The sequence below is a fragment of the Plectrocnemia conspersa genome, unplaced genomic scaffold (genome assembly GCF_051122295.1).
Source record: "Plectrocnemia conspersa isolate PC_06_02 unplaced genomic scaffold, ASM5112229v1 ptg000009l, whole genome shotgun sequence".
Taxonomy (NCBI): domain Eukaryota; kingdom Metazoa; phylum Arthropoda; class Insecta; order Trichoptera; family Polycentropodidae; genus Plectrocnemia; species Plectrocnemia conspersa.
In genome coordinates this window covers 9,165,143-9,183,470 of record NW_028277173.1, presented here as the reverse complement: position 1 = coordinate 9,183,470, position 18,328 = coordinate 9,165,143, and the positions used below count along the sequence as shown (strand labels likewise).

Below are 18,328 nucleotides of genomic sequence, written 5' to 3'. Positions count from 1 at the left end.
CATATTTTATTGCGTTGATTTAACTTCAAAGTCACACTCCTTCGGTCCAAAAACCATAAAAGTATAATATAAGAAAACTTAGATTTCATTTATGTATAATATTATAAATAAAATTAAAGGGTATAATAGGAGCATTGTTTTCAAGAATCATACTTTTATAAGTTAATTTAATTATTTTTCGGAAACATTTTAAAATGTTGGAAGATGTAACATTATCGTAAATCAAGAATTATTATTTCTAAAAAATACTTTTTTATTAAAAACTAAATTTGTACGAATATTTTTAAGTGCTCTACAACCACTGCATAAAAAAGGGTAAGTCAAAAAAATATGCACACTATTTGAATGTCTAAATTTGCTAACGACCTTTTACCTACTTTAACTGCCCTTATATTTTCTTTAGTAATTTAATAAAAATACTAATAATCAGATTAGAAAAAACTGATTCGTGTGGGAAACGGCAGATTGAAAAAATGTACAGAGGCTTTCCACAGAGTTGCGTTTTAAAATTAACTTGTCAGCAAAGTCAAATCTCGTTTTTACTCATTCAAATATGCATCAATCAATTTTGTTCCATAAATAAAAAATGATAAGTAGCAACAGCTGTTATTGACAAGTTTTCTACGATTAGGGTATAAATATCAAAGCCCGGAGTTCCTTCGTAACTTTACAATGAACTTATAAAATCATATGAATCCATAAAGTCCACTAAAAAATCAAACATTAATATTAGTTTAACCGTTATCAAATTAATTTATTTTAGTCCTGAAGAGAGTAATGTAAAAAAACAATATCTCGCGAATTAATGGAGAAGAAATTCAATATATTTTAATCAACGAGCAAGAAAACAACAGGTCCTACATACTTCTTTGATGTCCTGTTGTTGATTAAACCGTCGACCCAAAACGAAAGAAACTTTTCCACGGCCGAAAATTTTTTTACAAAAAAGAAGAACAACGATGGCTGATTTCACTTTAAATTATATGTGATTTTTAATTATTAGTAGTAATTTTTAATTATTAGTATAATGTACCTGCTGATATGTTTTAATAAAATATAATTTATTATTCTTAAAGTTCTTTTATATTTTATTTACTATGAATGATGTAATTTATATGCTTAAATATTGGCAAAAATATAAACAGTAAAGATATTTTACATAAATAAAGAAAACTCTAACAATATTCTGTATTATTATAATGACGTACTACATACATCTATTTTTTTAATATATTAAATATATATTTTTTAATTTGTAAGAATTACTGGAGAAAATAAAAAAGGTGTGAATGAAAATTTTTTTCTCAAAAAATGAAAAGCATCGAGAAATCAAAATGATAAATTATAATAAGATGTATACATTAATGTATTTTTTTTACACAAATTTGTAAAACATATTGCACATATTTATTCCATATTTTCTTAGTGTAACCACCTTGTATATAAAACGAAAATATAAATTCACTAAAGAAATAATCATCTTTACCTAAGGCGTTCGTTTGTGGATTTATGGGTATAATAAGATGAAAGGCCAATTTTCCGCAATTCAGCATAAACTTTGAGTCTAGCATGTCTGGAAATTCGTTATTTTGGTTCGTATTAAAGTTAACATAGCATAACATGGCATTTGTGTAATACCAATAAATTTAGAGATTAAGCTGGCGTATATATAATACTGAACAGAAAGACGCTTTATGTATTTATTTATGTGCGTAAACGTTAAACGTGTGCATGCATTATATCAGTGTTAATAAGCCATTATGGAATAAAGATTCGCTGAAATCGCTGAAGTCATGTATCGAAAGGATTATTTTAAGTAATTTTAAAAATAAATGTTTTTTGTTGAGAAGAACTAATTTTTTTATTTTAAGTGGTATAATTTTTCTCATACACTACTTACATATTTATTATGTAAATTTATTGCTATGCAGTGTGACGTATTAACTAAAGCAATCTAGATTTGTAAACTTACTCAGATGAAAAAGCAAGATTAGCAAATAAGAAGTTTGTATTGAAAGGATACAATTTATAATATAATTTCTAGGACAAGTATTTATTTTTATAACAGTAACATTATATTAAATACACAAACCTCACAGACTTCATTTTTTCAGTTTAATTATTTCAAAATAAAATTAGTGAAGTTGTAGAACTAATACTGTTAAAGCCTATTTACAATTAAGCAAAATTATCGACTTAGATTCCTAAGCATTACTGAGCACAACGCTTGTGTTTCGAATTTTTATGTCTTTGCTAGTAGCAGAAAGTGCTCTAAAAATAATAAAAAACTTTCTACGATCAATAATGAGTCATAAAGTGACTACCAGCGCATATTTAAGAATATTCTGAAATAATTACCAAATTTACTGATGGAAATGTGCGCAAAACTTCTGCGAAATATTTTATATTTATAATCGAATAAATATTTAATACCATTAATTTTATTGTATTGCCCACATTTTTTTGGCCCTCTAAAATATTAGTTGCCTTGGACCTCGTATTTTCTCTGGAAAGCTCTGCATACATACATATATTTTTTAACCTTATTGAGTTACTGCGGGTCTCTAACAATATTAGCTCACTAGGCAGGTGTGTCTAATCAAATTTTCGCGGACCGCGACGAACGTTGTAACTGTAATTTATTCAACCCGATTACCCAAGAGAGATAAAAATTCGTTCTGTGATATTTTTTTATTCTTGTTTTAATTAAATTTATAAAAAAACATACGTTTATTTTTTAATATTTTCCAAGCATTATTTAAGTGAGAAAATTATTCGTTTATTAGGATTAAAAATATACATGTTTGACAACTAACTAAATATGTATAAATTTAAAAATAAAAACTGAGCAATTAAATGTCCAATTATAAAAATTAAAATATGTTATTTAACTATAACAGTGTTTCAGACCTTAAATTGTAAGCAAAAAGTTATTTATTACCATTATACGTTTACTTAATTTTTTATTAGAATAAGACATAAACTAAATATATAATTGAAATAAAAGTAATTTTAGTAATATTTATTACATATTTTTATGTTTTACTAAAATATGTACATTATTATTACATTTATTCTACATTGTACATATACCTGATAAGTGTTATTATTATTAATAGAAAAGTTTATTTAGGCTACGGTAATGTTAAATTTGAAGTCATTATTTTCTTTACAGCCTAATACAATTTCAACCACTCCACTTGGGCTCATTAATGTCACGCATTAATTTTCTGAGATAAAATATTATATTATATACAATTTTAAGTAGGCTTTCAAATTGTGCTTCTGTAATAAAACTGAAACAAAACACTCTTAACGATGATAACACTGCGACAATGGAACACTTTAAAGATTCGCCAGATTACATTTTCAGAAGCACAAAAGTCACGCAATATCGTCACGTGTGTCAAAGGTATTTCCCTTTGATATTATGTACATCATGTAAAGTTTTTGAAGTACGCAATTTAAACATTTTCAATTAAATCACGACTTGGATAGAACAAAGACAATAAAACTCAATACTTTTCCGGGTTTTGATCTTACAACCAAGAGACAGTGTACTAAATTTTCATGGAGAATTAACCGTAGTATATAATTTAACATTTTCTCTGCGTCAGTATTTTAACATTATTTTTCTCGTTATTAAGTTACATAGAAATGTTAAAAGCACAAACGAATTTTAATATCGGCCCTAATTATAAACATAAAAATGAGATTACGCAGACGAGCGCCTTAATGGAATTTCACCCTTCAACCGCGCATTGCAAAGATTTATTAGGGGATGTTTAGGGGTGTAATCTAGTTAAATAATCTCTTTCCCGACAAAAGTCTTTCGCGAGATGCGGATGTAGCAATTTCAGCCTCGAGCCTCTTTCGCAATGTGTGTATTTTGGAAATTCGTTACCTTCTTATTACTTTAGTATATCGAGTGAACGTTTATGTGGCCCAAAAAAACTGAACAGATTTTTAATAACTAGTAATACCATTAAATATGTTTATTGCCTATTAATAACTGTTTAATTCGAGCTTCTTTTATTAATGTGAAATTTTTAAAGTGACCATTGTGTTATCAGACCCAGCGGCTTGGTAACAAAAATATTACAAAAAATTTAGTCTTTCGAGATAACTCAACAATTGTTAAAGCTACAGAAAAAATAAAAACAATAGATATAAGTTTATGTGTTACGCCAACAACAGTAATGCCTGTTGTCCGAACCGAAGTTACAACTGAAGTCGGCCGAGACCTACGACTTCGAGTAAGCGATCACACTGCCGCAAATTTCATATGCCATCCGGACGGCAGCCGTTCATGACGTCCGGACGGCGGCTTCTGGCATATTTGCGCGCGATCAAAAAATGTGCCAAATAATCGCAATTTTAAAATTGTCATTTTATTAAAATTACGCTACTGATAATTATAAAAGTTTGTGTGGGCACCCACACAATATCAGTGAAAACTTTTCGGTCATAAATATTCAATTTACTCAAAATCTTTGTCGGCTTTTGCAAAATGACATAAGGCATAAAAATGATACTTCAGAATACGAACACCACATCTGTGACTATCCTAGAATTTGTCGCCATCGATTCTAAATAAGAATTCGTTATGGTGTGACATTTATATAAACCGATCTAGGAAAATACACAAGGATATTCGAAACGATTTTTTTTAACAAAATCAAGTACCACTAATTATTTTTTAATTATTTAATTTTATATGAAAAAAAATATAATAACGATATCTGTTAGAAGAATATACTATCAAAAATATAATTAATCCTTTTTGGTGCCCTAAAATATTCAAAGATGTCAGTAATAGTCTGTTGAAGTCTCCGATAAGCATGTGGTATTATAACTTGACCACGTGACCACGATGCAGTGCTCGACATGCGTGTTGACCATAGGACGTCTACGCGCATACTGAAATTGAAGCGAGTTACTCATTCTATCTTAGTTTGCGAAGCACCATATAATTATTTCTGTCACTTTTGTCACTTAACACGCGAGATAGCGAAATGGGAAGTATCTCACCGCTTGCGCTCGAAAGAGCAGTTCCGACTTCGGTCCTTTTGCCGACAATGTTCGGAAGGGCTCGAAGCTAGCCAAGTCGACTGAATTACCCCCATTTTACCTCCCGTTCTCGGTAACCTCGGACAACTTCCGAGAGATTTTAGAGCGGGCAGAACCGAACCTGACCGAAGTAACCCACTGTATTCTCCGTCCTTGGCCAACCTTGGCCAACTTCCAGAGAGTATAGTGCAGGTATAACAAGGTTTTTTACTGTTGTTGCCGTATAACATTTAAAACATTATCTAACTTTGTTTTTAATCAACGATATAACTCTTTAGTTTATACGTTCATATAGTTGTATGTATTACTAAAAACCTATATTTACGTAACGTAAACAAGCTTTACCACCGTCCCTCCAAAGTGAATAGAGCAATAACATAGAATGGATTTCTAGCGTTAAATACATAGGATTCTAGGACTAGGACTCCAAGCTTAAATTTAACAAGCATATTTTGCCATTTTGCCCTAAAAAACTTGCTGCTATTCGATCCTTAAGCCAATAAATAGAACGAGTGCGCTTTCTAAAAATATAAAATCATAATATATAAATAATTAATCTCATTTATCAATATGTCTGGTGTGAAATAACACTAGTAAATTTTTTTTTATAAATTACAAATCATGCAAATCAAAGCTATAAATGCAATTTATAATACACTTTTTAATATCAATTGTAATATTTTTAAAAAAGCCTACAAATACCAATAATCAAAGAACATTAGCATTTTCATACCAAATATATTTCACGTAACTTTTTGGTATGAGAAACGCATTTCACTTTAACAATCCGTCAGTTATTCGTGTTGCAGTATTTTTAAATCAGGATCTATAATTTTTAATTCCAGAATTACTAAATACTTCTACTTAATCAACAAAATTAGGTAGAAAAAAGGTTATTGAAATACATTAAAAAGGAGATTTTCGGTTATTATTCCTCTATTCCAGCGCCTTTCTTTTAGGAGTATTGAGATACGATTCGCAGAAAGTTGTATGACGCTAAAATAGTCTCCAGTTTCAGAAACCGGAATGTTTTCAAGAATCACGATCATGTTAGAGCCACGCCCGCACTAACCGACTCGCCTATCGCCATCCAGCTCCTTAGTACACTAGCATTGCATATTGAATGTTAGATACAAGGATCTGGTCCAGTATGGTGTATTATTTTTTTGGGTGTGTTTAATCTATTGCTTTTTTTACCATCGTGACGCATTAGCGTATCATTTTAACATAATTTTACGCCTTCAAGGGATCCACCTTGTCACGGTTGTTATTATTATCTAGAAAAGATAAGAGGGGGAAAGAGGCGAAGGATGAAAATATCGAAGGGGGGAATTAAAAAGCTTTCTTATTAAGATGCGGCGATAGGATAATATTTCACAAACGAAACGTTATCCGATTGCTTACGAAGAAAATAAATCGCCTCGGGATGTTAATTGATTTATTTAACAAAACAAACTTAGGATAATGTGTTTAGGATCAATATTTCAGCCGCACAACGAACTAAAATCAGCTTTGTTTAAAACAGAATATTACAAAAATTACACACAATAAATAATATCGAGGGTATATTATTAATAATTTAAAAATATAAATCCTGGTACAATTATTAAAAGACCCATATAGATTATCAACAAAAAAATCCCAGATCAGAATTATTTTGTTTATTTATTTTTATTACAATTCTGAGCACTGGACCACGACGGGAAGACAACGGTCGGTGGTGCCTCGTTCCGCATTTACTCGCATATAAATATTATCATGTAATATAATTTATAAGCTATTTTAATAAAAATACTACTGCAGCGGCTCAATCTGTGTGATATTAAATCCTAGAATATTGTGAAAAAGTCTTACTACTATACCTATATATATGCGTAACATGTGTAGATCGAGCCTAGAAAAGTCCAATATTGATTCTTTTACGTAAGTTGGAAGGCTTTATTTACATCCACATAATGAACGTTGTCAAACACTGGACGCGTTTTGACCGGAATAAATCGCGTTATAAGAATATGTGTAAACTCGGTCGTTTGTCGTAGCACACAATTGTGAGCCTCCACGATGGAGGGTTCGTAATAAAGGTTCCGGAAAAGGCAATTGGAAGCGGCATAGGTTCGCACGTGACATCGCCAATAAAATGGCGGTCAAAATTTACGACCACCACGTATACTTTCCCGTGTGCATCCGTTTCGCAATGCAGCAACGAACGCTTAGCCCAGCCTAGGCCCCAAGGCGGCTGAGGCCTTGGTATAGCAAAAAAGTCTTGTATTTTATGTGAAAAAACAATCGATAAACCGATGACCGACCTCGAATAAAATTCAGCTATTAATGGCAGAGGAGAGCACGCGACGCCGAACATGTGGTGAATTTTGGCGAATCGGGTTAAGCACGCTATTTATATGGGGTGATTCAAAATTGAGATTGTTTTATAAAAAAAATGTTTTAGATTTAAATAACAAAGGTCTTAAAATATGTTGGAGTAGTAGGAGGTCCTGCATACACTTGCGAAAACCAAAAAACAAATATCAAGTAATCATAAAAATATAAACAAATTTTATTGGTATAATCAAAATATAATATTATGAGTAGGTTGTTCCTTCTAGAAACTAAGTTCCCTAAATAAAATTCTGAGGGCTTAAACAAACAATAGTAAAACTAATAAGCTGTTATTTGATTTAAATAAGATGTCAAGGGCTTATTAATAATAAAACACCAACTCATGTTAAATTATTATTTATTGAATTTGCCGTTTAAAACTTTTTTAATATTTTCTTATTTTTTAAATAAACAGGAATTTTTTTATTTAGGTGTTAAAAATTGTTAAACCAAGGATAACTTAAGCGCACGATAATAACCCAATCAAGCATGACCCAACCTAACTTAACATAGCTTTACTAATCTAATATAAGCCATATAAATAACCTTCTACTTCTGCAGGTTTAAACTTATATAATTTTGTATATGTGTTATATTTCATATGTGTATGTGTTTCTGTATGTATTTAAATGTATGTTTGTATGTATGTATATTTATCAGGTGCATTCTGTGAGATACATTCCTTTCGCTCGCTTCATGTTAAGTGACGTGAGTGAGAAGAAGTGGGCGTGCGGAACGCATGTAACGCACACCCTTATATCTCACTCACTCTCGTCACTTAACATGCAAACGAGCGAAAGAGAATGTATCTCACCGTACGCGCCTGATATGTATGTATATGAATGTATATTTTTATTTTTTTATATCTGTTAAAGGTTTTATGATTTTTTCTTAAATTTAACTATAGTTACAGATAATTTATTATTTTAATTTTATCATATAACTTCAACAATTGTAAATAATGAAAATGGTTATGGACCACTATTGTGCATTATATATGTCTGTACGCTTTTGTACATATAATATGTATATTTTAGAAATAAGATTTTATATATAATTTAAAAAAAAATGCTATAAATAACAATTATTTCTAATTTCAATATTCATAGCCACAAATACTAATCAATCGAATCTTAGTAACTTTAGTATTGTATCCATTTATATTAAATAAATTAATTACATCTAGACTGTAAGTCAATTTCCAAAGTGTCACAACTCACGCATCGTAATCTCAAATCAAATTTTACAATCAGAAAGTTCACTTCACACTTTGATATGCCAATAAATAATAATAATAAAACCTTCATTGGTAAATACTTAGCATATTTATAAAAAAAAAAAAATAAACTATATTTTTATTTTATATTTAAAAATAAAATAAAATATAAATGTAAATCCTCTTTTCATGCATCAGTTATATAAGCCAATTTATATATTTAAATTCACATAAGTGAATTCGAAAATGGTTGAATTACAGACGCAAAACTTATCACCCTATATTTCAAAACTTTCAAGCTAGTCAACTGTAAATTATTTTTAAATCCAATGAAATGAATAATAATTGTTATCAAAGCTCTCAAATTGTGTTCATACAAACAATCTGTGAGTACTACATCAAACGTTCAAAGTGCTAGACTTTGTAATAGGTTTATACACGAATATTACATTTATATCATCATATTATATTTTGCCCTACTAAACCTCTTCAAATAAAAAAATATTTGCTACACTCTCATAACTGACATAATACACTTAAACAAACATAGTTAGTATGATCGCCTAAACAAATATCATAGTTGAATAAGTTAGTGAACGTACAGTGTAATTTTCAATTATGTATTAATACATATAAGTTTTTTATATATACATATAATACATTTTATCGTGTATAATATAAAATGATTTGACTCCGTCAGACTTTTATAATACAAAAACATAATTTTTATTACGTTTTATTAATTTTTACGCATTTCCTAAAATAAACGCCATGAGCTTTATTACCAACAAGGACTAGAACGGTTGATGATTAATTGATAATTTAACTATTGATTCATATTTTTTTTAACGGATCATGCTGTACATAAAAGTTAATATGTATTTTATACATTATTATCAAGATAGATACGAATCTCCCATAACTATGATATGCGTCCAAGGGCACTATAAACTACTGCGAATTCTTGAATCGATAATTGGTTATGTAAGCAGGAATAAAACGCAATTATTACGAGAGCATTGAAAAAGTGTCTTCGCTAATTTGATCTCGAGCTTCTCTTGTCCAGTTCTAAAGTATTCGCTTGATTAAAAAAATGGTAAAGTATTTTTTTCCTGGGGTATTCAAATTTTAATTCAATTACTCCCGAGGGACGCTTCAATTTGATCAAATTGCGCGATGAAGATTAGTTATCGAGTGTAAAAGAGGTTATTAAAGAGACGTCGAACTTAACACAGCTAACATAATTAAATGGATTACAATAAGCTTTCGTTCTATCAGACAGGATTATATAAAGAATAAAATCGATAAAATGTTTAAAATGAACTTCTAATAAACAGCTAAAAAGATCTCTTATTCGAATATGTTACATTCTATGTTATATTGATATTATTTTCTGCAAAGCATAATTGATTTTATTTTAATAATAATAAAATATTATTAGCAGTTCAAAAATGAATAAATTATATTTTCCAAAAATTAAACGCAAAAAATTATAATTTTATATAATACATAAGTTCTATAAGGTTAGATGATAGAGATTTAAAAATCTGTATTGGAATCAAACCGAAAATATTTCAGACTAGGGTGTGTTTTTCTCTTATTCTATTTAATATATATTACGAAACCATATTTAAAGAAGCACTCCAGAGACAAAAAGGAATAAAAATCGACGATGAGACAATTAACAATATTCGTTGTGCTGATTTCACGGCAATATTTGCTGAGACCGTTGAGGACCTTCAAAGATCTCTAGATAGCGTAAATAAGATTTTTTTAAAAAGGGCTCCATAAATATTCATATATTTTTAATATGTTTTTAAAAGGATAATACACGTTATCAATTATTTAGCTTAGTAAAGAAATACTTAAGTGGGTGAAATTGATCCTATAAACAATAATTATTTCGGTACTAATTCGGCCAAATCTCTGAATGGTATAACTTATAAACTATGTCTATAACATTCGCGGCCAGAAATTAATAATGTCACCTGGCGGTCAACCGTGACAGTTTGATCGATATCCCATTGTTTGACATCGGGGTATTTTTGTCACATTCAAACGCCCTATTATACTCCGGAAAGGGAATCAACCCCTACAATGAAACCGTTCCTATAAATTATATTGAGCTCGATTTTTTACATAGACCGAAAATAAGCAATGTTTTGCCACGGAGATGATGATTTAGCAGCGAGAGATTTAGGGGTTCAGTTTTATCTCGTGGAGGGATTCGAAATTAGCCAAGGGATAGAATGCTTTCCGAGAGCGGCGTTTTATCTTATAACTGGTTTTTTTTCAAGGCGTGGAAAATGGAGCCATTGGAATAGGGCATGTTATAAAAGTTAACGTGTAAAAGTATATCTCTTTTTATAGGGTGTATTTGGAATATGTTTTATTTTAATACAAATTAACGATAATCTAACCGACAATTGCATATATTTTAGAAATTTTACATAATTATTTTTAGAAACATTGTTGAATTTTATTTTTTAAGCCCTAATGTTGTGAGTGATTAATTAAAAAATGCTAATTTGCTATTTACATTAAATTATTCTTTAAAAATAAAAGGATTGATTTAAAGATTTATATTATATAATTATAAAAAAAAAATTAAATATTGATATTAATATACAATTCTGTAATATCAGTATGACTAAAATTACAGTTTATCTACTATTTTACCACACGTATATACAGTATTATTTTCACACACACTGATATTTCTTAAATATTGTAAATATAATATAATACCTATATTACCAGCTATATTGAAAGAATTAATATTTTATGAATTTATGTGTAAAGAAAATTCTCTTTAATGCAAATTCTCTTTAATGCAAATTCTCAAAAAAAAATGATTTCTCTTTGCATTATCGTGAGATTAAAATGTTTACTTTTAACTGTAATTTTGAATTGCTTGTCTTTTTATTATCGTAAGGTGACTGCTGCTCTATTTACTGAATGGTTCACAAATTGCTTTTTACCCGAAGTAGAAAGATATATGAAGCAGAATGCTCTCGATTTTAAAGTTTTATTGATTGTCGACATTGCACCATTTCATCCGCATTTAGAACATCCAAATATGCAGATAATATTTTTTCCACCCAATACCACAAGCATATTTTAGCCATTAGATCAATGCATAATTACTTACTTAAAAAAATACATTAACAGCACCTATCAATGTATTGTGAATAAACTAAAGAAAAAGACATTAAAACTATTTGACCTTTAGAAAGCATTTTGTATTTTGGACTGTTTAAATCATGTTTTATCAGCAATAGCTGAAATAATATTACACATTGGGAAGCAGTATGGCTTTGGTGTGTTACAGTCAGTGAAACCATTGATGCATCATATATATTAGTAGAAATTATTTACTCTGCCAAATGAAATTGGTATAAAAGATTTTTTTAGTCTAAATGATATCGACAAGCTACTTGCAGATAATCTTTAAGTAAATAATAAAATATTATTAATCCAACTTTAGTTATTGCAGAAGATAATGAAGCAAAATAAAATCCAGTCCCATTTACTGCACATATAGTTTTAGAAAATCTTTGCAGTAAATTGGAAAATTTATTTTATTTTTAATAACACTGATTCTGAACGAGCATTGAAATTCAAACGCGTGCTTAAGAATTGTATGTCCAGATATCAGGAACTGGATAAAAATTAATCATCGAACCAAGAAAATCATCACAAAGTATAATAACAGATTATTTTGTTAAAGAGAAAAATCAACATAGAACGGTAATGAAGATAAAGCTAATTCTATTTGTGAATATTCATCGTCTTTAACATGAATGTATGTATTTATATCTAATGCACATATTCTTCTAGTGATGAAACCGATTTATAAATTGTGCTGACTAATGTTATATAAAGACGATAATTTTGATAAAGATATTTAATTAAATATGTTACGTTTAACTAAAATTAAATAAATAAAGAGTCACAAATGTTTTTTTAAACCATAATATAACACTGAATTTTTAATAAACTTTTTTTGTGCGATTCTGGATATATTTTAATTAACTGTTTTAGAGTTATGCGGTTTTGGGAAATTAAGAAACGCATTATGATGGCTGTTACTTTATATTACATTAACATAAATTGTTTATTTTCGGTCGTGTTTATTGATTTTTAAACGTGAGTTGCTTGCTTTTGAGCAAAACCAATAAAATTTATATGAAATGACTTGTATTAAATTATTGCTAATTACATTAGCGGCATTATTTTTAACTGAAATGCATCAATTATAATTAAACACGCCATTCATAATTCACGATGGGCTATAAAAGTTGTCATATTCAGTCTATATATTATTCCAATGAATTGCAAAAAATATATTTACATAATTATGTGGCAAAATATTTTTTTTAACTACACAAATATCAGTATTATCACAGCTAATATATAACATTTATTTAATAATATTAATAAAATATTTTTTTTAACTATATAAGTTCTTGTCGAAATATTTATTAAATAAATGCGAAGGATTCCGAAAAAGGAAAGATACAAAGCTAGTAAAAATGAAAGCATTTTTTATTTCCTTTACAACAGTATTAAGTCGCAGTATTAACATTTCAAATCTTTCAGCTGAAATTGCTGTTGAAATTCCTCGTCAAATTGTTTCTGTTTATGTCAATGACGTCATAAATATTCATAATGTTTAATTTAAATTAGGAAGAAGTTACGTTCATGCTTAAAAAAAGGAAAGGCCATGTATTGTTACTGATATGCTCATCAAAAAAATATGTATAATAAAATGACGAAAAATTTAGTTATATAAATAAAAATTACCCACGCGTGCCTAATACATTAAATATATAAAGGTTTGTAAGTAAATATTAAAATTAAGTGCCAAATAAATATTTTAATAATACCAAATTAAAAACTCTGTATTTTTTTGATAAATTACTCTAATCGGTGAGTATTATATTTTTATATAAAAAATATTTATGTGTTGCACATATAAAATATATAAAATACAACAATAATATTTTTGATAAGCAATTATATTTTTTTCTAAATGATAGTTTGTGTCATTAATGAATTATATTTTCTATTGTCACTATTAACTTTTGTCAATGACATATTTGCTAGGTTGTAACTTCGCGAGAAAAATACCAAATCGAAAATTCTCATTTATTGAAAAATTTGCTGAATTTTCAGGGCTATTTATAATTGAAAATTAAATTTGGACGAATATTTTAAAATGTTTTATAACTGCTGCATTTTTCATACCACTGTATACAGTAGTATGGAAAATACGGCAGTTAGTAAAAAATAGTAAATGCACGTTAGTAATAAATAGTAAACTACATATAATTAAACGTGGTTCCAGAGATTTTCCAGTGAAGAAAATTTTCATGTCTCGCGCCGCACGACTTATCACCACGGACGTGGATAAAATCAAGACCATGATTGATAGTGACTGCCATTTGACGACATGTGAGATCGGTCAAGCACTTAACATTCCTGTTACTGCTGTTTCGAGATATTTACAAAAGCTCGAGATTGTACCAAATATCTAATTGCGAATTGTTTTTTTAAAAATAATAAAATCTAGTTTTTATTTAAACAACTTATTACTTGCAATGTGAAGATGATTCAGTGCTACATCGTTAGGGAAAAAGATCACAGGCAATCGCTGAGATTGGATTGGAAACAAATAAGATCTTGTTGTGTATCTGGTGGAATCTAAAGGGTATCGTATACTCCGAGTTGCAAACTAAATAAAAAAAAAGCAATCGACAGGAAGATAGCAAAGTTAGGCAATGGAAAAGTCATCATGTTCTACCACAAAAATTCTAGACCACACGTCTTTATGGAGACCAATAATTGTTGTAACTTGGCTCGGACGTTTTAATGAATCTTTTTTTTAATGAATGTTTTTCAACAGATTTGGCTCTAAGGTTACTTTTTGAGTTGTATATGTTTCTGTGCCCTCCATATCATAATGGTTTCTCGGTTTCCCTCCATAATGGTTAAATTAGAAATGTCTAATAAAGTATGGCTAAAAATAGCTAAAAAGTATAGCAAGGGCTGAAGTTAGATGTAAGCAAAACAAGTAGGGAAATAATTCTGAAAACATGCGAATTTTTATTTCATAATAATATTATTTATCTGTTTTAAAAATCTCGTAACAATATTTTTACTATGAATAAATGTGACCTATTTTTGGTTATGACAAAAATACGTAACATTTATTTGTAATAGAAAGCTTTTAATATTTTATTTTGTAGTTCTACTCAATTAAAAAAATATATTTATATTAATCACATTAAAAAAATATGTGTGTAATTTAATAATTGGTATTATTAAATTTATTTAAAATGAACGATAATATTTTTTGAGTTTTTCTGAGAAACTAAAGGTAACATATTAAAAAATGAAATTGGTAAAGCTAATATTTAGCAACTTTGTTTGCAGTATTTTTAGGTTCAGAAATAATTGTAATACATTAGTGTCTTAGAGGTGAAAATAAGTAACTAGCAAAATTATTTTTATGTGATACCATCATTGTAGTATTTATAAAGTAATATAAATTAAAAGTAAAAATAGCACTCATTTAATATGAAATTTAAAAAAAATAGTATACAACTACATTTAAACTTGTAAACGTGAATTTTCAAAATTGTTAGGCATTTTTCACTCCCTTTTTTCCCTTCTCGTCATTTTAAGGACGACATATTATGTACATATATTTAATTAAAATAAATATATGCGTTCAAATTTACTATATTTATAAATTTATATTTTAATTGTTTCATATTTTTAATATTTTTTTTGGTGCAGTGGTACCCTTAGACTTTTATGGGTCTTCAGGGGAGTTGCATGGCCCAGTTTAGAAACACGTTGGTTGCGGTTTAGAAACCTTGTTTGTATATTCCGACTGTCATTTGTTTAGAGCAGGGGTGTCCAACCCACGGCATGCAGTACACAACACTTTATTGCTAAAAATGAATTTTAAATATGTTTTAGCATGGGCTGTACATAATTTAAAAATAGAAATATACGAAAAAAAACTAATGAATATTTTTAGTTACAGAAAAATAAATCATTTTATTGTCTTTGAAAGTCATTATAGGTTTTTGCTATTAAACTTTAAAATCACAAAAAATGTGCCGTATACAAAAAAAATATCTTACGTCTAAACAACAAATTTAATTTCTAAACAAAGCAAACATGAATTTATTAAAGCTTGTCTTGAAAGTTTAGCTAAAATAATTTGTCCTAAAACATACAGATACTGTCAATTATTATTCCATAACTTTGCATGAAAGCACTTCTTTCGGGGAATAGACAAGGAATTTAAGATTACCAAAGAACTGACTACTTTTACGAAACGACAAAAGATTTGTATGAAGAAGAAAAAGCAACATTTGCAAAATTCTCTTAACCATCACATGTTTGATATAGTCACTGATAGATAAAAGAAAGATTAGTGAAACTAGTTGATGACAATACAAAAAATATCAATAATTTCTATTACAAGAAGTGGCACTGCATTTAAAATCAATATTGTATGGTTAAATATGGTCAATATTATATAAGTGGTATTACCAAAATAAATTTAATAAAAGTTAAAAGGATTTAATCACCGTTAATTTCAACTTTCTGAATCTTATGTAAACTAGCTACGGAGACACTGTGTAAAGTGATTGAGTCATAAAATTTGCACTTGAATTTAAAATGGCTTATTTAACATTCTTAGTGAATATCATTGTTCATAATTATGAACCGAAAACACATCTCCAAAATGAAAATCTGTTAATAAAATTAATCTTTCAACAGCGTCGGCATTTGAATATCTGAGAATAAGAACAGCAGCTTAATTCACTTTGAACATTGTCTGATCAAAGCAACATAAGCAGCAAGAAAACAGTAACTGCATTTTAGTATATTTGCTACTCTATTCTGTATTGACGTAGACATATTGCCTATGAGCTTGCACATACATATAATGTATAGACTTAAAATTAGATATGTAATTTAAAAAATATTTATTTAAGTGCCCTTATAATATTTATGACTGCATAATAAAAAATGTCATACACTTTAACAATATGCCCTGTTTATGACGTCTCTTTTAGAGAGAACTTTTATTTTAGACCAGCATTATTGCATCGCTATTTCCATTATTAAACCAGATATTGTTTCACTGAAATCGAATAAAAATAGCACAGTGCTTACATTACGAATAATATGTTATTATATTTTGTGTGCAAAGTAATGTTAGTTACACTGTAGAAAATAAAAAATATTCTATATACAGCCATTGGAAATTTTATCGTGCAATGCGGTCTAGAAAATCCAAAAGGTTGAACACTCCTGGTTTAAAGCTTCATAAAACTCTCTTATTAGTGTAAATTTACCATATTTAAACTCCTGACAAAAGCACTTAGATAAGTTTTTTATTAACAATTCCCATAAATTACTTAAGAGAAGAAACCTTCAGCAACCATAAAGTTGAAAGAAAGGCATTAATCCAAAATATTCATACATAGTTGATTAAACTTATATCTTCATTCACGGATAAAAGCAATACATATATTTTACAATCTATTATATTACTTTTGTATTGTTGTTTTTTCATTTGCAAAATTTGTGCAACGTTCAAAACATACATGTTTTACACAATAAATTCATATTAAAATCGCTTACTTGTTCCTCTGCGTTTTCGTCGATGTTATCCGAATTGATAGTCGTCATCGTGATCGTCCCTTGTTATAAGTCCATCTTGACATTATAATTTACCTGGGGAAAAAGTCACTTTTCCACCCACAAACAAACTAAAACCCATTTTGAAATCCTGACAACGAAATATCCCCACTAAACCGCGATTAAAAATCTTAGAAAAGTTCACGTCAGTGTGCGGACATCGCAACAATTTATCAGACCAGGGTGGCGTGCGCCTCGCTCCCTATCCGACCCTTGACTGACGAAGTTGAACGGGCGCGAATCGGGGGCGCCTGCGTCCCGGGGGCCCGACGGCGTCCGACGTCGTCATGGTGATTCGTCTGTTCGCGCCCCCTTTCCGTTGTTATGTAATCCCTTGTAATCCTGGATATGTATCCTTTGGAGATTTCACCTGCATTTGTCCGATGTAAAGACGTATCAGGAGATTATATTGACACTTAAATCCCTCTTTCGTAAATAAAATACATGTATTGTACTGCGGATAGCGCACAGGGTCAAGTTTAGTTTGGGTACAAGCTCACTCGAAAATGATATATTTTTAAATAAGGACGGTTTCATTGTGAATTGGTCCGAATAAATTAAAGATATAATATCAAAAATAAGTGCTTACACTACAACGAATTTGTACTTTTTGACATAAATTTTAAATAGGATAAGGAATCACTTGAATATTTTATGTTACAGAACAAAGCGTATTTTTTATTTTTTCGCTTACTGAATTATTTTATTTATTTACTGTAATTAAAGAAATGTTTACACTGCTGTAAAAATCGCACCGAAAGTTTATATATGGTGGCGTGTTGAGTATTAAAAAAATATAACTTTAAACTTTTTGATAAATATCGCGTAAATCGTGCGTAAATAAAAATTAAACGTGCAAAATCTTCAGCTATACTCGTGCACTCTATAAAGCAACTAAGGACAGTGGGAGAGGTTCCAGATGTAGGTCAAGTGCAA

The 18,328-nt window shown here is 29.1% G+C and overlaps 1 protein-coding gene across 1 annotated transcript in view; it reads right to left on the bottom strand.

Annotated features, from left to right (window-relative positions):
* The window catches only part of LOC148231856 (uncharacterized), a 121,135-nt gene extending 103,524 nt beyond the window's left edge, over nucleotides 1–17,611 (bottom strand). The window contains exon 1 of the mRNA XM_088192296.1: nucleotides 17,336–17,611. Coding sequence (XP_088048422.1) covers nucleotides 17,336–17,383 — 48 coding nt within the window. The 5' untranslated portion in view covers nucleotides 17,384–17,611. The remainder of the gene's footprint in view (nucleotides 1–17,335) is intronic.
* Nucleotides 17,612–18,328: the final 717 nt, after the last annotated feature.